The sequence below is a fragment of the Lepus europaeus genome, chromosome 12, assembly GCF_033115175.1.
Source record: "Lepus europaeus isolate LE1 chromosome 12, mLepTim1.pri, whole genome shotgun sequence".
In the NCBI taxonomy this organism is placed as follows: Eukaryota; Metazoa; Chordata; class Mammalia; order Lagomorpha; family Leporidae; genus Lepus; species Lepus europaeus.
In genome coordinates, this window is record NC_084838.1 from 101118676 (window position 1) to 101142167 (window position 23492).

A 23492-nucleotide genomic window follows, 5' to 3' on the forward strand; every position below is an offset into this window, starting at 1 on the left:
ACAAACTGGGTATAGCAGGATCATTCCTCAATACAATCAAAGCAATTTATGAAAAACCCACGGCCAGTATCCTATTGAATGGGGAAAAGTTGGAAGCATTTCCACTGAGATCTGGTACCAGACAGGGATGCCCACTCTCACCACTGCTCTTCAATATAGTTCTGGAAGTCTTAGCCAGAGCTATTAGGCAAGAAAAAGAACTTAAAGGGATACAAATCGGGAAGGAAGAACTCAAACTATCCCTCTTTGCAGACGATATGATTCTTTATTTAGGGGACCCAAAGAACTCTACTAAGAGACTATTGGAACTCATAGAAGAGTTTGAGAAAATAGCAGGATATAAAATCAATGCACAAAAATCAACAGCCTTTGTATACACAGACAATGCCTCAGCTGAGGAAGAACTTCTAAGTTCAATCCCATTCTCAATAGCTACAAAAACAATCAAATACCTTGGAATAAACTTAACCAAGGACATTAAAGATCTCTACGATGAAAATTACAAAACCTTAGAGAAAGAAATAGAAGATGATACCAAAAAATGGAAAAAATTTCCATGTTCATGGATTGGAAGAATCAACATCATCAAAATGTCCATTCTTCCAAAAGCAATTTATACATTCAATGCAATACCAATCAAAATACCAAAGGCATTCTTCTCAGATCTGGAGAAAATGATGCTGAAATTCATATGGAGACACAGCAGACCTCAAATAGCTAAAGCAATCTTGTACAACAAAAACAAAGCCGGAGGCATCTCAATACCAGATTTCAGACATACTACAGGGCAGTAGTTATCAAAACAGCATGGTACTGGTACAGAAACAGATGGATAGACCAAGGGAACAGAATAGAAACACCAGAAATCAACCCAAACATCTACAGCCAACTCATATTTGATCAAGGATCCAAAACCAATCCCTAGATTAAGGACAGTCTATTCAATAAATGGTGCTGGGAAAACTGGATTTCCACGTGCAGAATTGAAGCAAGATACCTACCTTTCACCTCACACAAAAATTCACTCAACATGGATTAACGACTTAAATCTATGACCTGACACCATCAAATTATTAGAGAGTATTGGAGAAACCCTGCAAGATATAGGCACAGGTAAAGACTTCTTGGAAAATACCCCAGGAGCACAGGCAGTCAAAGCCAAAATTAACTATTGGGATTGCATCAAACTGAGAAGTTTCTGTACTGCAAAAGAAACAGTCAGGAAAGTGAATAGGAAACCGACAGAATGGGAAAAAATATTTGCAAACTACACAACAGATAAAGGGTTGATAGCCAGAATCTACAAAGAAATCAAGAAAATCCACAACAACAAAACAAACAACCCACTTAAGAGATGGGCCAAAGACCTCAACACACATCTTTCCAAAGAGGAAATCCAAATGGCCAACAGACACATGAAAAAATGTTCAAGATCACTAGCAATCAGAGAAATGCAAATCAAAACCATTATGAGGTTTCACCTTACCCCAGTGAGAATGGCCCACATTCAGAAATATACTACCAACAATAGATGCTGGAGTGGATGGTGGGAAAAGGGACACTAACCCACTGTTGGTGGGAATGCAAACTTGTTAAGCCACTATGGAAATCAGTCTGGAGATTCCTCAGAAACTTGAATATAACCCTACCATTCAACCCAGCCATCCCACTCCTTGGAATTTACCCAAAGGAAATTAAATTGGCAAACAAAAAAGCAATCTGCACATTAGTGTTTATTGTAGTTCAATTCACAATAGCTAAGACCTGGAACCAACCCAAATGCACATCCACAGTAGACTGGATAAAGTAACTATGGGACATGTACTCTATAGAATACTATACAGCAGTTAAAAACAATGAAACCCAGTCATTTGCAACAAGATGGAGCATCTGGAAAACATGCTGAGTGAATTAAGCCAGTCCCAAAGAGACAAATATCATTTGTTTTCCCTGATCGGTGACAACTAACTGAGCACCAAAGGGGAAACCTGTGGAAGTGAAATGTACACTATGTGGAACAGTGACTTGATCAGCTCTTGTGCTGACTGTTGATGGCCAATGTAATACTTTATCCATTTTAGTATTTTTTTTTGTTCTAGTACTAGTGGTTGAACTCTGTAATTAACACAAAATTATTCTTAGGTGCTTAAATCTTAACTCAAAAGTGATCCTGGTTAAATATAAGAATGACCAAAAAAGAGGGAGGAGACGTACAATTGGCGACATGCTCAATCGGACTTGCCCCAAATGATGGCGTTAGAAACGTGCCAGGGGATTCCAATATAATCCCATCAAGGTGGCATGTACCAATGCCATCTCACTAGTCAAGGTGATCAATGTCAGTTCACAGTTGATCACACTGATAGGTCTAAGAGTCAAAGGGATCACACAAACAAGACTAATGTCTGCTAATACTAACTGATAAAATCAGAAAGAGAGAGAACGACTTAGCATGGGAAGTGGGAGACACAGCAGACTCATAGAATGGCAGATGTCCTAAATAGCACTCTGGCCTCAGAATCAGCCCTTGAGGCATTCGGATCTGGCTCAAGAGCCCATGAGATTGTTTTAGGCATGGAAAGCCAAGACACTCTGGAAAAAAAAAAAGAAGAAGAAGAAGAAGAAGACCTAAATGAAGGATCTCAGCAAGTGTGATCCCAGTGGAAAGAACGGGGCCATCAAGGTAAGAGATACCTTTCTCTGAAGGGAGGAGAGAACTTCCACTTTGACTATGACCCTGCCGGAAGAAGATCGAAGTTGGCGAACCCTAAACGTTTCCATAGCCTTGGCAACTCATGACTAGAGCCTAGGGAGATTACTGACGCCATAAACAAGAGTGTTAAATTGTTAAATCAACATCGAGAGTCACTGTGTACTTATGTCCCATGTGGGATCTGTCCTTAATGGGTTGTCCAATGTGAAGTAATGATATAGCTAGTACTGAAACAGTATTTTTACACTTTGTATTTATGTGTGTGTGCAAACTGATGAAATCTTTACTTAGTATGTACTGAATTGATCTCCTGCATATAAAGATAATTGAAAATGGAAAAAAAAAACCTTGGTGTTAAATTGGAAATTACATAGAAAATTAATTAATTTTTAAGAAAATATCATGCAGGATCTCTGTCACTAATGTGCTGTACACTGTTATTTAATGCTATGACTAGTACTCCAATAGTATTTTTTCACTTTGTGTTGCTATGTCAGAGCAAACTGTTGAAATCTTTGTATATACTAAACTGATTTTCTGTATATAAAGAGAATTGAAAATGAATCTTTTTTTTTTGACAGGCAGAGTGATAGTGAGAAGGAGAGACAGAGAGAAAGGTCTTCCTTTTTGCCATTGGTTCACCCTCCAATGGCCACTGCGGCCGGCACATCAAGCTGATCCGAAGCCAGGAACCAGGTGTTTCTCCTGGTCTCCCATGTGGGTGCAGGGCCCCAGGACTTGGGCCATCCTCCACTGCCTTCCCGGGCCATAGCAGAGAGCTGGCCTGGAAGAGGGGCAACCAGGATAGAATCTGGAGCCCCAACCTGGACTAGAACCCGGTGTGCCGGCGCCGCAAGGCGGAGGATTAGCCTGTTAAGCCACGGCGCTGGCCCGAAAATGAATCTTGATGTGAATGGAAGGGGAGAGCGAGTGGGAAAGGGGAGGGTTGTGGGGGGGAGGGAAGTTATGGGACGGAAGCCATTGTAATCCATAAGCTGTACTTTGAAAATTTATATTCATTAAATAAAAGATTAAAAAAAAAGGAAAAAAAAGAAATCTGTGCAGAGTTCAGTAACACCCAGAAATCATTATTTTTCCTTTTCCTTTTTATCTCTTTCCTTTCCTTAAACTTCTTTTGCAAATAAGCAGTAAGCATTTTGGAAAACAAGTCATATTTTATGAAGAACATCTTATACAAATGCCATTAGAAAAGATAAAAGAAAGATAAAATATTGACATAGTAGTATTTACCTTTCAGGAGTTCTGCTTTTCCCCAGAAATTTGTTATGGGCTTAAATAGGGGGCCTGTTGTACATTTAATTTGATAGAGTCTAATCTTAAAAATGAGAAAAAAAAACAGGTTATGTATATATACACTATGACCTGAGGCTTCTATTTAAATATGCTTGATGCTAACAAGGTAATTTTGACAAGCTCTTAAACATCGTTTTTATAATATTTTATGAAATAGGCTTAAAAGAGTATTTGTGATGAATCACTGATGAGGAAACTAAAGCCCAGATATGTGAAATTATTTAGTTAAAACTGCGAAGGAAATTGTATAAACAACCCAAGGTCCCACTGGATTACTGTGCAGTGAGTTCTGAGGCTGGAGGCAGTTTCCTAGCTGGATTCATAGGAAGAGAAAATGCTTTCCATTAGGATGGTTCAGGCTTGTGATACCCAAGTTTCTATTTACATCTGAAGTCACAGATAGTCAAGGGCTGACCCAGCTGCTCATAGTAAAAGTGTGTGGGCTAAATGAAGGGTTGCTCTCCAAATGATTACAGCATGGCTGTGTCAAACTCTGAACAATAATATTTCAAAAGCCCAGGAAGGGTTTTTGTTTGTTTCTCCCCATATAAGGTGTGCAGTTGCCCCAGGTGGGCTGTGCTGTGTAGCATATTTTCTTTTTCCCTCAGTGAAATGCCCAACATACTAGGAGTTGAAAGAATTTCAGTTGTTCTATTGCTTGTCTCATGGTTCTTGGTACCTCAATTGGTAATATTAATAGTCACAGAGGGAAGCAAATGGGTTTGCAGACCTAAGAAACAACCTACAGTCACTGTGATAATGGGAGAAATGCACAGGCTTTCTTCCTTCTGCAGAGTCTAGTTTCTCCTTCTTTGGAGTATAATTCACTGAGATTTTCCTCCAGTAGTGTGATATGCTGATTTCATTTGTACTCTTTCTATTGTAATCCGGTCATATTTAATTGTTGCATGCAAAGGAAAGGCCATTATGTTAATTGTTGATTGAGGTTGATGTTTTTCTGGGCAGTCATTCTCCCTGCTTGTTGGGTGGACTGTCCTGGAGAAAGGATGAAGTATGCCTTTGAAAAGGTGGTAGAGACCAGGAATCCTTGAGTCCTATATATCCTCCATTGTTGCCTGGAAATATTTCTCTTTTTCTTACCACTTCCCCACACCTCTGTTTTGTTCCTCCCACTAATTGTCATTCAGTCCCACTTGAGAGTCCTGTTCTTACTTCAAATTCATCATGTCCTCATCATTTCACCTCAGACCACAATTTCCATTCCATTTTGAGTAATTTCCATTTCACACACCCTGAGTCACAGTGGTGTCAGGTGGCTTGCCATTTATTCCATGCTACAGCAATCTCTTAAACTCTTTTTACTTTTTAACATTCCACTTCCTACATGGAATGCCGCCTCTCAGTATTTTGCCCATTGAAGTTCCACTTCTCCTTGAAGAGGTCACACATCATTTCCATAGAAGTTTTCTTCAGCTCGTCAAGGAAGTGTTAATTTCTGCATCCTTTCCTAGCACTTTAAATTTCTTTATCTAGAGTATGTGTTATATTGTCATTACTTATTTACCCATCCATCTTTCTCATAGACCGTGTGCATAGGGATGACATTTTAATTTCTACATTTCAGTGTCTAGCACAGTACATAATAAAAATTTTAGAAATGTTTGCTGAATGAACTTTAGGCTTTGGTAACTTTATTAAATGGTTGGCATTAAATAAAAAACAGATTAGTTTATATAACTCCAGATATTCATTCATCCATTGATCTATTTCTTTACATAAATACATATCTAGCCACTATTATATACTAATCATGATACATGAAAATTAATATTTTATTAAAACAATTATATAATGAAAAGAAGATTTAAAAGGTGTCAAGAATGACAGGCAGTTCTCATTCCCACAGCATACGCATGAGAAGAGATCACTACAAGTTTTGCTTCCATGAAAAATTTTCTTTTTTTAATAAAATGTATTTATTTTCATCATGTTTGTAAGACAGAAATGAGAGAGAGAGAGAAAATGAGAGATAATGTTGTATCTGCTTGCTCACTCCCCAAATGCTCATAACAGCCAGGGCTGTGCCTGGCTGAAGCCAGGAGCATGGATCTCAATCCATATCTCCCACATGGTGGCAGAGCCTGAAGTACTTGAGTGGTCATCTGCTACCTCCCAAGGTACACATTTTCAGGAAGCTGGAATTGGAAGCAAATTTCAGACTTGAACTCTTCATATGGGATGTGAACATCCCAAGCAGTATGTTAACCACTGTGCCAAATGACCACAAACAACCCCTACCCCCGAGATAATTTTTAGACTAATAATTTCCCAAAAGTATTTACAAGGATTCCCCTGTGTCAGAGCTTGGCACAAAGACCAAGGAATAGCTAAGCCAGCATGCTTGAGATAGTTGTAATCTCCACTCATTTCAGCAGGCACATTCTATTATACAATTTGGTACTACATGAAAAAGGAGGCATTTGGGAAGCAAATGTAACCTGTACTTTGTATTCTTTGTGTCTTTTTAGGACTGCTCTTGGTTGACTTTCCCTACATATGTAAATATGGGGAATCCCTGGACTGTAACTTTGTCTTTAAAAATTCATATATCAAATTCCTTGTTTGATCCTTGGAAAGGGTTCAAAAGAAATAATCTTGGCTAGTTTCCTAATGTACAAACCAGAATCTGCAAATATGGAAAAAGTTTCTCAACACTCTGATCCCTGCCCACCTGTCTCCTGTCAGATATTGATATAGGAAATGACCCCCTAAAATCCATGTGAAAATGTGCCCCTTAAAGTTCCCCAGAAGTCAAGTCTGGGGAGCCACATATATTACCAGAATTCAGGGTGCCAGATGATATCACCATATGCTTATTTATAAATTCCCAATATTAATAAGCTGAGGGAGTTCTTGCCTAATATTCAGAGAAGAATTCTAAATACTGGCAAAAATACACAAGGCAGAATTGTACATTTTAGGCTTTTATTTAGTGAGAAAATGCATAGGAGAGAGAGCTTTATCTAAGAGAGAGAGAGGGGTAAATCTGGGTTCATATCGAGTACCAGCAACCATCCACATGGAGGAGCACCTAGGCCAGGAAGCCTAGGGTGGGTGACCTGAAGGCCATGCACCCTAGAGGTGCAGGGCTACAGCCAGCCCCCACCTGGATAGAGGCCAGGGCAAAGAAGAGGGGTGGACACACCATGTCCCAAGCTTTTAATCCACTTTCAGAGGGGAGGGGTTAATTAACCTGATTGGCTGGTGGGCACCCAGGTGTAGCTAGGTAGGGGCATGAGGTCACACTGGGGCATGGTGAAGGCATGGTCTTCCAGCTCACAAACCTAATCGATTTTAACCTGTATGCCTCCCTACTTCATTCCCCCCTCAGAGACTCCATCCCTTAATCCTAAGGGAAATTGATGGATGCTGAATTGTCTTTTCTGTAACTAATTCCTGCTCATGAGGGGCATAGTGCAGGCCCTGCCTATCCAAGGTCTGGAAGTCTCTGCCTATCCTATCTAATAAATTTGTTTTGTGAGCTGGAGTAGTCTCAGTCATTGCCAATGTCGGTGTCTCCCGCATGGCCAGTTACTCCCAGAGGTTGTGCGGAGTGAATTAAGCCAGTCCCAAATGGACAAATATCATTTGTTTTCCCTGATCGGTGACAACTAATTGAGCACCAAAGGGGAAACCTGTTGAAGTGAAATGGACACTATAAGAAAAAATGACCTGATCAGCTCTTGTCCTGACTCTAGATGTACAATGTAATACTTTATCCTTTTTAGTATTTGTTGTTGTTGTTGTTGTTCTAGTACTAGTGGTTGAACTCTGTAATTAACACACAATTATTCTTAGGCGTTTAAATTTTAACTGAAAAGTGATCCTTGTTAAATTTAAGAGTGGAAAAAGAGAGGGAGGAGATGTACAATTGGGGACATGCTCAATCGGACTTGCCCCAAATGGTGGAGTTAGAAATGTGCCAGGGGATTCCAATACAATCCCATCAAGGTAGCATGTACCAATGCCATCTCATTAGTCCAAGTGATCAATTTCAGTTCACAATTGATGGCTCTGATAGGTCTAAGAGTCAAAGGGATCACACAAACAAGACAAGTGTCTGCTAATACTAACTGATAGAATCAAAAAGGGAGAGAAGGATCCAACATGGGAAGTGGGATACACAGCAGACTCATAGAATGGCAGATGTCCTAAATAGCACTCTGGCCTCAGAATCAGCCCTTAAGGCATTCGGATCTGGCTCAAGAGCCCATGAGAGTATTGTAGGCATGGAAAGCCAAGATACCATGGAAAAGAAAAAAAGAAGAAGACATAAATGAAAGATCTCTGTGAGTGAGATCCCAGTGGAAAGAACGGGGCCATCAAAGAAGGAGGTACCTTTCTCTGAAGGGAGGAGAGAACTTCCACTTTGACTATGACCCTGTCGGAATAAGATCAAAGTCAGTGAACTCTAATGGCTTCCATAGCCTTGGCAACTCATGACTAGAGACTAGGGAGATTATTGACGCCATGAACAGGAGTGTCAAATTGTTAAGTCAGCAACAGGAGCCACTGTGTACTTACATCCCATGTGTGATCTGTCCTTAATGTGTTGTCTAATGTGCAGTGATCCTTTAACTAGTACTGACACAGTATTTTTACACTTTGTGTTTCTGTGTGGGTACAAACTGATGAGATCTTTAGTAATTATATACTGAATCGATCTTCTGTATATAAGGATAATTGGAAATGAAAAAAGGAGAAACCTGGTGTTAAATTGGAAATGGCATAGAAAATTAATTTTTTAAAAAAATATTATGTATGATCTCTGTCTTTAGTGTGCTGTACACTGATATTTAATGCTATAACTAGTACTCCAACAGTATTTTTTTCACTTTGTGTTGCTATATGGGGGCAAACTGTTGAAATCTTATCTAATATATACTAAACTGATCTTCTGTATATAAAGAGAATTGAAAATGAATCTTGATGTGAATGGAAGGGGAGAGGGAGCGGGAAAGGGGAGGGTTGCAGGTGGGAGGGAAGTTATGGGGGGGGAAGCCATTGTAACCCATAAGCTGTACTTTGGAAATTTATATTCATTAAATAAAAGTTTAATAAATGAAAAAAAGAAACATACAAGTTTGTTAATTAGTATAAACCAATCATAAGTGGGGTGCCCCTTTAGATGAAAACAATGTATCTTACATATTCCCAGATAGTGGGTAGTTATAGGGTACCCTTGTGTAGATTATACACCCATTTAGCTTGAGTATAGAGAATTATAATAGAAGAAATCATTAGGTAGCTTTATCATCAATAACCATTTCCAGAGATAATCAAGGATGACCGGTACAGTATGTTTGCCTTAAGGTGACAAAGGCAAAAGCTTTACTTATCCTTTTTGCTTTTTGAAATACTTAAGGTTTCCGATTGGCTATAGAAACAGTCAGGCATGTCTTTCACATGCACCTGTGAAGACTTAAGAGGTAGAAGTTTAATCCTAATTTCACAGAGGGAGTTGTGCTCAATAGCACCTGGTCAGGTCCCTTTTCTTTAAGCTGCAACTGATCTGAAGAGGATCTTATTATGAATGGCTTGCTCAGGAATTTCTAATGTTGGAGTGTTTTGTTAAAAACTCCTGGATTCCTTGGAACACCTTTTGCAGCTCCCCTGTCCAGCACAGTGTGTCTGTGTCAGGGTCTTTCTTTCTTTCTTTCTTTCTTTCTTTCTTTCTTTCTTTCTTTCTTTCTTTCTTTCTTTCTTTCTTCCTTCCTTCCTTCCTTCCTTCCTTCCTTCCTTCCTTCCTTCCTTCCTTCCTTTCTCCCTTTCTTCCTTTCTTCTTTCTTTCTTTCATAAGGCTTAGAATCCAAATCCTGGAATCCATAATAACTTTTGTAGCTACCCTTTTTTGTAGCTACCCTTTTCTGTATAGAGTCTTCATTAGGGCATATTTAAAGCTATACACAAAAGCTTGGAATCTGAATCTTGCAATCCAATTCCACAGGATCCTGTCATCAGCAATTCCCAATCCTCGAGTTTTAGTTAGAAGAAGCTCCTTAGTTTCCTGGAACAACTTTTGCAGTTACCCTTTTCAGTACAGAGTCTGCATCAGGGTGTCTTTAAAGCTATACACAAAAGCTTAGAATCCAAATCTTGGAATCCGAAGTCCACAGAATTTTGCCATTCTTAGAAATCTCCTTGGCTGCCTTTTAATATCTGACCCTATGTTGAAACATATGATATAGGAATTTCACAGACATGTATCCAAGATCTTACATTTGAGGCACTTAATAAACTTTAAAGTAGTACCTAAGAATACAGGCAATGGAGCTTGATACTTAGACATCACTAGAACTTATGATGCATAATATAACAAAGTAAATCATTGGGATCAAGTTTTACCATTAATGTTAATACTGTAGTTCTTTTGAGAACAGAGTTTCTACATGGGAAGTTAGTACACAGTGACTCCTGTTGTTAATTTAACAATTCGCACTCTTACGTGTGACATCAGTTATCAGCCGAGGCTCTTGACATGAGCTGCCTAGGCCATGGAAGCCTTTTGAGTTTCACAAACTCTATCAGTATTCAGACAAGGCCATAAGCAAGTGGAAGTTCTCTCCTCCCTCCAGAGAAAAGTACATCCTTCTTTGATGACCACTCTTTTCCACTGGGGTCTCACCCAGGGAGGTTTTCCATGCAGGGACACTTTTTGCATGAGTGTCCTGGCTTTCCATGCCTGAAATGGTCTTGTGGGCTTTTTAGCCAGACCAGAATGGCTTTAGGGCTGATTTTGAGGTCGCTGAGTGCTACTTAAAGTGATTGTCACTCCATGAGTCTGCGGTACAGACTCCTTTCCATGTTGGAACATTTACTCCTCTTTAACTCTATTATTATTAGTAGTAAAGGCTTAATCCTATTCACGTGATCACTTTAACACTTAATCCCACCTATATGATCACTTTAAAATGTAAGATGTTACCATTACCATCTAGCCCAAGGGGATTTGTGATCCCATAGTAAGTTTTTTTTTTTAGACAGGCAGAGTGGACAGTGAGAGAGCGACAGAAAGAAAGGTCTTCCTTTTTGCCGTTGGTTCACCCTCCAATGGTCGCCGCGGTAGGCGCGCTGCGGCCGGCGCTCCATGCTGATCCGATGGCAGGAGCCAGGTGCTTCTCCTGGTCTCCCATGGGGTGCAGGGCCCAAGCACTTGAGCCATCCTCCACTGCAGAGAGCTGGCCTGGAAGAGGGGCAGCTGGGACAGAACCGGCGCCCCAACTGGGACTAGAACCCGGTGTGCCGGTGCCGCAAGGTGGAGGATTAGCTTAGTGAGCCGTGGCGCTGGCCCCATAGTAAGTTTTAAACTGAACCCTTAGAAGTAAATTCACAGGAATACATGCAGAGCTGTACAGCTTAACAGTCTCTCTGTAGGACCTGAGGAAAAAAAAAAAAATATATATATATATATATATATATATATACACATATATATATATATCTCATACCAAGGAAATATAAACCACCCAGTCTGGGAAATGCCATTCCAGACTGTTAGAATCCCACTACGGAGGTGAAAATAACAAACTGGAATAAGGGGATCCACTCTGAAGATGAAAATAACAGACTAAAATAATGAAAATGTGATTAAATCCCACTTCAGAGGCAAAAATAACAAACTAGAATAAGTAGGATCCACTCCAAAGGTGAAAATAACAAACTAAAATAATGAAAATATGATTTGAAATACATAGCTCTATTAACCAGGAATGTAGCATGTGGTGGGCCATGGGGGCCTCCACAACAGGAAGTATAGCGTCCCCTATGTTTAAAGCTCCTCCTCCCTGATGCTAGCATGTTTCTAAGCAACCAGACCAATTCTCCAACTCGAAATTAGTAATTGAAAGCTTGTATGATAAGGCCCAGGGACAAAGAGAAATGTCTTAGAACTTTTTTTTAGCTGCTGATATTAGTTAACAAATTAGTTTTCAAAAGTAGGCAGACTTCTTCTGTATATCTGGGTAGATTCAAGAGGTAAAGGTTTAGTAATTCTTGATAAATGTACCCAGCTTAGAATTCCCTGTCACTTAACAGTAGTAGGAGGGCTCAGTAACATCTAGGAAGTCCCTCCTATTATGCTATAATGGGTCAGAGAAAGAGCCTTCTCTCCAAGTTTTTAATAAGACTAAGTCTCCTGGGGAGACAGGCTGTGGATGATTTTGGGATTTGGCACTGGAAAAATTTTGTTATCAAACTCCATAAGAGCCTTTGGCAACTTAGCTAGATTAATAATATATCTTATCTTGAGTTTCTGAATCAAAGAGGATTTCAGGAGTGAGGAAGTGTCTTCCATATAGCATTTCAAATGGCGAAGCTTTAAAATAGCCTTAGGGGCCATTCTCATCCTGAGGAGGGCAATAGGCAATCATTGAAGCCATGTTACTAAGGTTTCTTGGCAAAAATTAGCCAGAATATTCTTAAGATTATGATGGTCCTTTTCAATTTTACCTGGTGAGTGAGGTATCCAAGAGGCATGGAGATAATGAGACCCCTAAATCTGTAGCTACTGGCTGAATAATGTTAGCCACAAATAAGGGGTGACTGTCACACTGTCACACTGGAAGGCCAAAGCAAGTAACTATTTCCTTTAATATGGCTTTGGACACTTCTTGTGCCTATTCTATAGGAATAGGAGAGACTTCTATCCATCTTGTGGAAGTATCTATAAAGATCAGTAGATATTTGTAATTATTTGCTGAAGGCATGTTAGTGGAGTCTATCTGCCAGTCTTCACCTGGATACTTTCTCTCCTTGGTATAGGGGTTAGTAAGGAGGGGGGTTTGATATGACCACCAGAGTTCTTTGGGAAACAGATGGTATAGGGGCACATTACTTCATTATAACAGCATTCGGTCCTTTCCCTCCAAATATCCAAGAGACTATTTACATCAGGTCTCCTCTCTCCAAATGGGCAAAGTCATACATTTCCTTAATTATTTCCCATTGAGAAGCCCTTGGGAGAATTCCTGGCTTCCCACATCTGAATCACTCCTCTGCTCTGGCAGGATGTCCCCTGGGCTGACTCTGAGCTTGCTACATGTTAGTTGTAGATATTGCCATCCTATGAATGTGCTATTTGCACTCTTTTACATGTTGGAGTATCCTTTCTGCTTCCATCCTATCTCTATTGTCAAACACTCAAAATGCTATTTTTACCAATTTCCTCATGGGGTTTGAGCTCCCATAGCCAGTTTTTGAAAATGTGCCTTAAGGAATAAGTCAATAGTAATGGGCACTCTACTATACACAGCTCAAAAGTCTCTGTAGAACCTGAAAAGACAAAAGTAGACATGGCTCTCTGTGAGCCCAGTTATGCTTAAGCATCCAACTTAAATTCCTTGTGTTAGAGAATTGGCATCCCTGAGTCTCCTTTTTATACCCCAAGATGGCTTTCTCTGTTCCAGACCAGTTGGTGGCTCTCCTGCAGGTTGATTTAGATCTTGAGTATTTTATCATCACCCAATGCTCCTTAAATTTTCCTAACCACAATACTTAGTATAACTGGCAAACTAGAGGGCACTGACACCACCAAGGTGCTAGTCTACCTAGTGGCAATTATGTATATGTTTGGGACATTTTCCCAGCAACCCAAATGAGCTTGAGGGTTAACACCACCACCACCACCACTACAGAGATTTTTGACCTCTAGTGGCATTGTACCTCATGCCTGGAGGCTAAGTTCCAGGGTGATAGAAACCAGCTAACACAAGCCAAACCCTCCTGAAGCTTAAACCCTCCTGAAGCTCCATTGCCCTGAACATCTTCAGGGGCTTAAACTGCCACACATAGGGTATGCAAAACCACAGGGTGTATTTAACCCCATGTCTGGAGTCTATGCCCAAGAAGATGGCCCAAGTGCTTGGGCCCCTGCACCCACATAGGAGTCCTGGAAGAAGCCCCATGCTCCTGGATTTCGATTGGCCCAGCTCTGGCTGTTGTGTCCATGTGGTGAGTGAACTGGTGGATACAAGACCCCTCTCCTTCTCTTCCTTTCTCTCTGTAACTCTGCCTCTCAAGTAAATATATAAGTAAGTGTCTTCATACAGTTTAAGCTATATAACCAGAAAATAAGTGCTAAATATAGTCCAACATTGCTTGAAGTCATTATATATATTTATTTTACACATATGTGGTTTGTGCCTTTTGAATTATGAGCTCCTCTGAAGACAGTAAAGGATGAAACAAATGAACAAAATAATAATTAGCATTCATAAAACTAAACAAGTATAACGAACCTATATTTTGAATCTGGGTTGGTGTAAGGCAAAAACAGTATAGCTGGTGGATTTGGTGATATATGTGAATTTAAGAGTATAAATGTCTGGAGACAAGCAAAAATTCAGACTTTCAAGGCTGTGGAATTGGTGAGCTTTAAGTCAAGGGCACCTACTAGTAAAGTGGACTCAGGTAACATCTGAATTATAGATAGAATTTTGACATGGGATAGGAGAAAGCATGGAGTTTGAAGATAGAGTGAAAGGGCTGGATAAGAGGTTCTGCGGGCTCTAGGTAGGGGCAGGGCTGTGGGCACATCATGATGTCATCCTCTCTGGCCTCAGACTACCTTTGTGACTCATGGTCTGTGATGTAGAGCTGGAACTATATAGTCAAGGGCTTGACCCCTCAACCCTCAGTGGCCTCTCAGCAGCATTGCGATTCAGATAATGGAATATGTCCTCTCATTTCTGAAGAGCCATTTTGAGCTGTGGCTGAGCTTCAGCCCTATTTTTATTGATAGCAACCTCAACTACACTTTTATCAGTGGGTTGGGGTTGATCTTTTTGTACCTGAGCTACCTGGTATTAAAGCTATTTTTCACAACCATCTGGAAAAATAAGACCATCGGAAAGGTAAGGGACTATGGGTGAACTCCAAGAGAGATGCTGATGTTGCTGTTGTTTCCCATTTCTGTTCTCACATTTCTACACTTGATCTTAGCCAAAAGGCCGAGAAGCGATGTTCTCACATTTCTAAACGAGTTTGGTTTCCTCAGAGAGAAGCCAGAGATGGGAAATCTGAGGAAGGACAGAGCACCACCTTCCTAGGGGCAGAGGCTAGGCAGGGATGGGTTTGGGGGGGAACAAAGGCTTACAAGTGAAGCTCACGGACCACCTATCTGGTATGGTAGAGGTTTCCAGGATAAAATCCCACCTGTAAATATTAGTAATGTAAGGAATACATGTCTATAGTTTAAGATGAAGAGATATTCAGGGTGGTAAAAGGAGGAAGAGAAATGAAACTCAGTCCCTTATTCTTTACTTTTTGTTCTCAGTGTCGGGCTAGAGCCAAGAGGCGGCGGAAAGGTGGAACATTTAGAGGTAAGGTTCTCTGTGTTCACACTGAGCTTTGCAAGGGTGATCCTTCATGACTCAGATCCAGGGCCTCAAAATGTCAGTTGCTATATACAGTTTCTCTGTGAAAACAGAATACTCAGAGGAGAAAGTCATGGGAAAGACAGTCAACCTGAGACATTTCTCAGAGTTCTTCCTTAGCCCATCTGTGGGCAGGAATCTGAGATGCATGGACAATGGGTACTGCCCAAAAGATGATGATGTGAGAAATAAGTATGGACTACTAGTTGTCTTGTAGTCAGAACTTCAGTCTCCCGCCTTTATAGATGTCCTATGACTTCTCGGGTACTCTCATTCTTCACTGAGCACTCTGCTGATATCTCTGCTTCATGTGGTGAGTTTTAGCATCACACTGTATAACATATGTGAAAGTACTTTATAAATATTGCCAAATACACATGTGAGTCTTACTAATATTAGTGACAATCTTTCCATAATTACTGATTCTTGGCGCATTCAGAATTTAGTATCCCCAGAGGCTCCCATAGGGGGACTCCTCTATGCTTCTTATGCTTCTACTTTCATTACATATGTTCTACTCTCCTGATTTCCCAGGTACAAGGATTAACCAGAAAGAAGCAGAGGAGGGATGGAAGCTTCTTTCTGTTTTGAAAAGGTGATTAATCTTTCCTCTTTTTCCTGGTCCCCCCCCCTTTTTTTTAACATGTTCCATATATTCCAGGGAATCAGTGAAGCCTGCCATTATGAAGTGAGGCAGGTAGCCATAGGAACGGAATGTGATGAAAGCCTCAGGGAGGGGCTACAGTGTATAGTGTGACATCACAAATGTGAGGTGACGGGAACAGTAGTCTTGGGCTATCCCTACCCCCACTAGGCCAGCAGACCCTCCTTTCCATGTTCTGGTCTTGACCGCAGCTTTTTCTTCCTGTTTCCTGTAGACCCCAGAGCCAACATCAAGATATCACCAGCTTCCGTCACCTGCTGTGTCCAGACCCTCACTGTACGGTGTGTAACAGAGTGGCTGCCAAAGTCAGTCGACTGCTGTCACTGGGGTACCTGCTAGATACTTCCTCTGTGCATTATGTGGCTTCCTCCGCTTCTGTGATTAAGACCTCATTCACTGTGACATCTGGCCACTCAAAAACTCATCCAAGAGGCCAAAAATCAGCCTCTTTGCGTGTGCCATCTCCACCTCCCCCTTCTACTGTCTCACTTAACCATGGTGCTTCTTTACCTGGTTTGCTGTCCCCCGAACCACCAGCTGACTCAGTACCACCAGAGCCTATTCCTCCCTTGGCTTCAAAACTCCCAGTGTACCCTTTCCCACCCCAACCTATTGCTATTTGCCCTCCCACACCACAACATACTCAGAGATCAGAAAATGATCTCCATCCAGAGTTTGCTCTGTCTGCAATGAATAGCCCTGATGGGTTGTCAACTGATACTCCAAGAGTCAGTGAAATTGACCATTCAATGCCAGAATCATCCTGGCAGCAGGCCCAGGTCAAGGATGCCAAAGACTTGTCCTCTTCCAACTTAGAACAAGACTCCCTTTGTTTTAGAAACAGCAAAGGCAAACCAGAGGAGCTGCAAATGAATCAGCAGCCTCCATCGCCTAGGTCCTCTGACAATCAGTTACAAGAAAAATGTATGCAATACTTTTTCGGTCTTCCATCTTTGCACAGTGAGTCCTTGTGCTCAATTATCCATCATTCAGATGACTGTCCCTCAACTTTGGTCATCTTTAATGGCATCTCCAAAGCTTCTACATCTCAAGGATCTTTAGGACTTTCCAATTTCCAGCCTCTGATCTTGCCTGAGATCCAATCTCAATCCTCAACTAAAATTTTCTCCCAATCACAGTCACAACATGCTACTCAGGCCCAGTCTCAGTCCAACCTTCAATCTCCAATCCCAATGCTACCAACATCTCCTGATTTCCAGCTTAGGATCTGTGGAGTGTGCTTCCATAGACCCCATAATGAGGCACAGTGTCTCATGCAATCTGAACTTCATCAACTAGAATACAATGTGCTACAGAAAGAACAGGAACGTTTGTGGGGTTTACCCTCGATGGTCCAAACATCTCGGGAATACTATTGTCCTCCACCTCCCAACTTTTCATTGGTGAGCCAGTCCTCCAAAATCCATGTTCCAATCTCCATCATTCCTGGAGATTACCCTCTGAGCAGTGAGCTTCATAAGAAATTTGAATACCACCTTAGAAAGAGACTCATTCAACACCGATGGGGCCTACCCCGCAGGGTCCATGAGTCTCTGACACTGGTGAATCCTGAGAGAGATGTTCCTGAAATATATGCACCAAAGAGTTTTCAGAGACTCAAATGGATATCTTTGTTGAAGGAACAGAGTAGCAACAATTTAAGGAATTCTGAATCGAGCCGACTTCCAATCTCCCATGAGACAAGCTCAGAAGAGTCTCAGTCAGATAACGATGAGAAGGGCCATCAGAGACACAGCCCAAAGAATGGCCCTAGTGATCATCTATTGAGTGACCCAGATGGATACTCAGATAACAGTTTAAGGTCTGACTCTGATAAAGATCAAGGAAGTCATACAGTGAGTCTGTATGGAAATGATTCAAAGGCCTCAGGGATAAGTATAAGTCAGAAACAATTAGAAAATGCACTCAAAGAACATTTGAATAAGAAAATTGGGGAAATAAATGAGGGTAGACTTCCTGAAACTGTTCATAGTTCATGGCATGCCCTCAAGCAGACAATGTCCTTTGCTAAGAAATCTCACAGCCAAAAACAGATAGATGGGGCATTATCTGTGAGAAACATTAGCTTTCACACTTCCCAGGAGATTTCTTTCTTAGCTTCTGGCAAACAAAAGATGCTGGAAGAACATATAAGCAGTTTTTGCATGAGGATGAGGTGTGGCCTTCCCACCAGGGTCCTTGAATCCATACAGATCTTCAACAAGAGAGAGGACTCATCTTCTTCCTTAGGCCATTCCTATTGTTCTTCCCAAGATAGCCTTAGTTCTGCGATGCATTCCAAAGTTATGGTGTCCACTTCACTTGGTAGGAGCTCTACACCAATGTGTAGAGACAAATTGAAGATAAAGTCAGCACCCAATCTGGATCATCTCCTTCCTGCTGCATCACTTGTAGGGAAGGGAGGACAGGGGGACCTGAGACCACTGTCCCCAGAGGAAAACCAGGAGATTGCAGGTGTTCAGATTAAGGGTGGCAGACAGACTTGTCCGTGCATCACAGGCAAAGAAATTAAGAAACAGACTGGACCAGACAGTGGACACAGCCAAGTGCTGGTGTCCACAAGTCATGATGGGACTAGACCTGAGCCAAAGGATAAGAGAATGAGTTCCAGCAACAAAGAAGAAAGGCTTCAGGCTCCCAAAGTAAAGACTTCAGAATACTTCCCAATGTTTAACAAGTCTAGAGAGATATTTAAGGCAAAGGAGCTCCTTGCTCTTCAATCAAAATCTGCCAATGCCTTGACAACCAACAAGTCAGGGGACTCCACAGCGGTAGCTGTGAAAACAAAGAATAAAGAAACTATCCTGGCTACTGAAATTCCCTCACCAACATCAGTTTCTCAGGATCCTAAACTATCAGAATTTAAAAACAACTTGATTAAAGAATTAAAGTTGAAATTGCAGGATAGGGATCATATCTCTGTTAAAGAGCAGACTATTGATATGGCTGTTGCCTCAGATAACTTGATTTCCAAAACCTTGAAGACTCATGCCCAGGGTGTCTCCAATGGGAAGATCGAAGCTTCTCAGGTTATGCATGGACATTTGGACAGCACACCAGTCAGCATGGAACAGCATCAGGAGCCCTGGGTCCCTAAGCATATCCTGCAGAACTGCTGGGATAAGAATGTCCCACCAAATCCCAAATCAGGAGATCTTGGTGAAGGGGATGCAGGGTTGGGGACACCACAACCCAATAGGAACAGCTGCCCTGCTCAAGACAGGGCATTAAAGAAGATGCTTGGAAGCAGATCTTCCCTAACCTCATCACTGAAGGATCAGCGTCCTCCTGCAAATATGCTTCAAAAACAAATAAAGACATTTTTGCAATGGATTTGTCCTAACAGCACAAACAAAAGGCAAGAAAGGTTCCTTGGGAATGGGACCTCCCCACCATCATCTGTGCAGAGACAAAGCAAAGTTAATAGTAGAGCTGCTTCTACTGGCAACACCAAAACTCTGAAAGTGACGACAGACATTGGCAAGGTGTTAAATGTGAAACCAGGGAGTAGCCGTGGTGTCAGAATCACCTGCCCCCAAGAATCACGTTCTTCTCCGACAAAGCCTGTGAAAACACTTAAGGCACAATTACAGGCCCAGGCAGATACTGTCCAGGGACATCCTTTTAACTACACAGCTTCCTCCTGTAAAACAAAAACTACAAAGTCCTGTAGCCAAGAAGTGCCCTTGGCTGACCAAAATTACCCCTCAAAGAATGCCCTGAACAAAGACAGGGTGAGACAGCCACCGAAAGTTGTAGCATTCAAGGATCAGCCGCTATTGCAGAGGCATCTGGCATCCATGCCCAATAAAGAGTTCCTGCCCCATCCAAACCATACCTGCAGGCGTCAAGCCAGCCAGCTATCTCCAACCACACCTACATTTTCTGAAGGCACTGTATTGGGAGATCTGTGTCTACTTTTCAAACATAAAATGCTCCTTCAGCATTTCCAGGGAGGAAGATTTCCACCTACCAAATAACTCATCCATTTTTGAAAATACTGATTTTTCATAATAAATGTTCTAATGATTGTTGTCTTTATGTGTACTATTTGGAGACATGAGATTTGAGTAACATAGGGTTTATACTTAGGGAAAAGAATTAGTTCAGCACTTACTCATTATCTCTTTTGGATTTAAATGATGACATACCACTGAGCTCTAGGGGGATGGTTATCAACTGCCCCTTAAGGCCCTTCTGACCTGGAGAAGTCTGAGGACATGTGCTGTTTCCTAGTCTGTAAGTATATTGTGTTGCAGCCCATATACCCTGCACCTCACTGACTATTTCTTGGCCTCTGGAGGAATAAAGGAGGTAAGTCATCACATCTGAAGAGGGTCAAAGTCACATATCTTTTTCAGAAAATTGTGCATAAACTTATTTTTTAAAGAAAATATTGTAATGACTAGAGGATGTCACAGGTGGGTGAACTTCGCCTCAGGCGGGGTTGAAGATTACTGCCATAGTAGACATGGGATTGATTGGGTTAAGGTCTAGAAACATTAGAATTGTTGGTTGAGAATCTGTCGTGAGAGGCATAGTAATGCATTGGGAAACCATACTTTGGGGCATTGATGTTTTCCTACTGGAAAATAAGCTTATGAAGGTAGCCCCCTGCCACCCATGTGGGAGACCCAAATGGAGATTTGGGCTCGTAACTTTTGTCTTGACTACCTCCAGCATTGACAGCTATTAGGACTTTCAGCCAGAAGATGGATGATATGTCTCTCTGTCTCTCTTTCATTCTGTATCTCTGTCTTTATTTTTAAAAGATTTGTTCTTTTTTTTGAAATTCAGAGCCACAGGGAGGAAGAGAGGGAAAGAATCTTCCATGTGCTGGTTCACTCTCCAGATGGCCCCAATAGCCAGTGTGAGACCAGGCTGAAGTGAAGAGCCAGGAGCATCATCAATGTCTCCCAGAAGGGTGACAGGGTCCAAATACCATCCTCCACTGCTTTTCCAGGCTATTAGCAGGGAGTTGCATTGGAAGTAGAGTAGCCAGGACATGAATTGGCACCCATATGGGATGCCCGCACTTTACCTGCTAATGCTGCAACACCAGCCCCACACTCAGCCTTTCAAATAAATAAATGTTAAAACATTGAACAATTTCCTGGAAGGCACTTAAGGTAGCTTTAAAGTAAAAAGTTGGAAATTCTGGTTGTCAAAATAAAACAAAACTAAAACATGTTCACTGCAGCCCCCTCACTCTACCATACTTCTATCTTCTTATCCGGAGTTATGCCATTCCACCTGCATTGTCTGAAGCTTAATGTTGCAGAATCAATGGAGATTCTGTGGAGGTCCTGGGATGGTAAACAATGTGGGATGTGGCCCAAGGCAAGGAACTGGAAGCAGTGGAGATCAGTGGAGGAGCTTATATCCATGTGGATTGACAAATCAATAACATGGAGACCTCTACTCTCCCATCTAGAGTCTTACTCCAGTTAAGTTGCTGCCACACCCCAGTGTTTACCACTGGGAATGTCTGCCATCTGAAGTATTATAGTCTGACCCTTTGACCTCAACCCTCTAACTTTGCAGCATATACTGTATATTTGTCAACTTTTGAACTCTGGCTCATAATTTTTCCACTTATTCATCTACCCAATGGCCTCAAGTCTGCATTTCCTCCCTCTTTAAGCAGATTTTATTGTCTTCAAGATAATATTTAAAGGGCTCCACTCCAAATGACTCTCTTCCAATCCACTTTAATCTTTCCTGTCTGGCAATATCCCATTTCTCTGGCTTTTCCAGAAATGCATTCCTATAAGTGACTAATAACTATTGTATTAAATTTATGATCAACTCTACTGATTTTAGGGGTAGCTCTAGCACTGCCTGGAAATAATTTATTCACTCAATTTACAAATCATTATCCTAACCTATGTAACAGTGAACAAATGAAACAGAACTTAAGTTACCTATTCCCTAGTTCATGCTCTCTTCCATACTACTCAAAACCATTTGAGATCTCCTACACTTTCCTGAAACTTATGCTGTCTCTCCTTGGTTAGCAGATGTGTTGGACTGACCATTTACAGAGTAAACTGGAGATCTCTACTCTCCCATCTAGAGTCTTACTCCAGTTAAGTTACTGCCACACCCCAGAGTTTACCACTGGGAATGTCTCTGCCATGTGAAGTATTATAGTCTGACCCTTTGACCTCAACCCTCTAACTTTGCAGCATACCCTGTATATTTGTCAACTTTTGAACTCTGAGTCATAATCTTTCCACTTATTCATCTTCCCACCAGCCCCATATCTGCATTACTCCCTCTTTAAGCAGAGTTTATTGTCTTATTTAAATTGTCTTATTTATTGTCTTATTTAAAAGCCCTTACTCCAAACGACTCTCATCCAATCTACTTTAATCTTTCCTGTCTGGCAATATCCCATTTCTCTGGTTTTTCCAGAAATGCATACCTATAAGTGACTGATAACTATTGTATTAATTTTATGATCAACTCTACTGATTCTAGGGGCAGCTCTAGCACTGCCTGAAAATAATTTATTCATTCATTTCACAAATCATTATCCTATCCTATGTAACAGTGAACAAATAAAACAGAACTTAAGTCACCGATTCTCTTGTTCATGCTCTCTTGCATTCTACTCAAAACCATTTGAGATCTCCTACACTTTCCTGAAACTTACGCTATCTCTCCTTGGTCAGCACATGTGTTGGACTCACCATTTACAGAGTAACTAGAAGCTACCTCATGGAAGTCTTCATCAAATAACTTCCTTCCTTCCTTCCTTCCTTCCTTCCTTCCTTCCTTCCTTCCTTCCTTCCTTCCTTCCATTTTTTCCTCCTTCCTCACAGCAAAAAATCACTTTCCCTCCACAGTACTCAACTACAAAGGAATTAGACTTCTAGAAATGCCTTCATTGAGACATAACTAAACTCTGGTCTTGATGGATTGACTTATGCATGCCAGAAATCCTTACTACCTCCTTCCTCTCTTCATGAGGCACTCAATATCTTTTTCTTGAAGTTTTTCATCACAAAGATGTTTAAACATACACAGGATCAAGTAGAATAATGTGATTCTCCATGTACTTACTCTACAACTTTCAGTCACCATTTGGCAGGTGTGATGTACCCCATCATTACACTATGATTAAAGTGTAAATTTACAACAATTTAAATTGTTCATTCATCTCTTAGAAGGTATGTTATTTGCCTTATGTAAATGCTCTCAACATTTGTTTGATATTTACCACATGACAAACATTTAACCACAACAAATATAAAAACCATTGGTGATTAAAACACATTGAGCTGGCCAGTGCTGCGGCTCACTAGGCTAATCCTCTGCCTGCGGCACCGGCACCCCAGGTTCTAGTCCCGGTTGGGGTGCCAGATTCTGTCCCAGTTGCTCC

The 23492-nt window shown here is 41.2% G+C and overlaps 1 protein-coding gene across 1 annotated transcript; it reads left to right on the top strand.

Annotated features, from left to right (window-relative positions):
• Nucleotides 1-16773: 16773 nt before the first annotated feature.
• On the top strand, nt 16774-20085 carry LOC133771085 (spermatogenesis-associated protein 31D1-like). Its single transcript, XM_062206806.1, has one exon. The coding sequence runs from the start codon at nt 16774-16776 to the stop codon at nt 20083-20085; it is 3312 nt and encodes a 1103-aa protein (XP_062062790.1).
• Nucleotides 20086-23492: the final 3407 nt, after the last annotated feature.

Coding starts and splice junctions, on each gene's coding strand:
- LOC133771085 (XM_062206806.1), top strand. CDS start 16,774: ATGAATAGCCCTGATGGGTTGTCAACTGATACTCCAAGAGTCAGTGAA.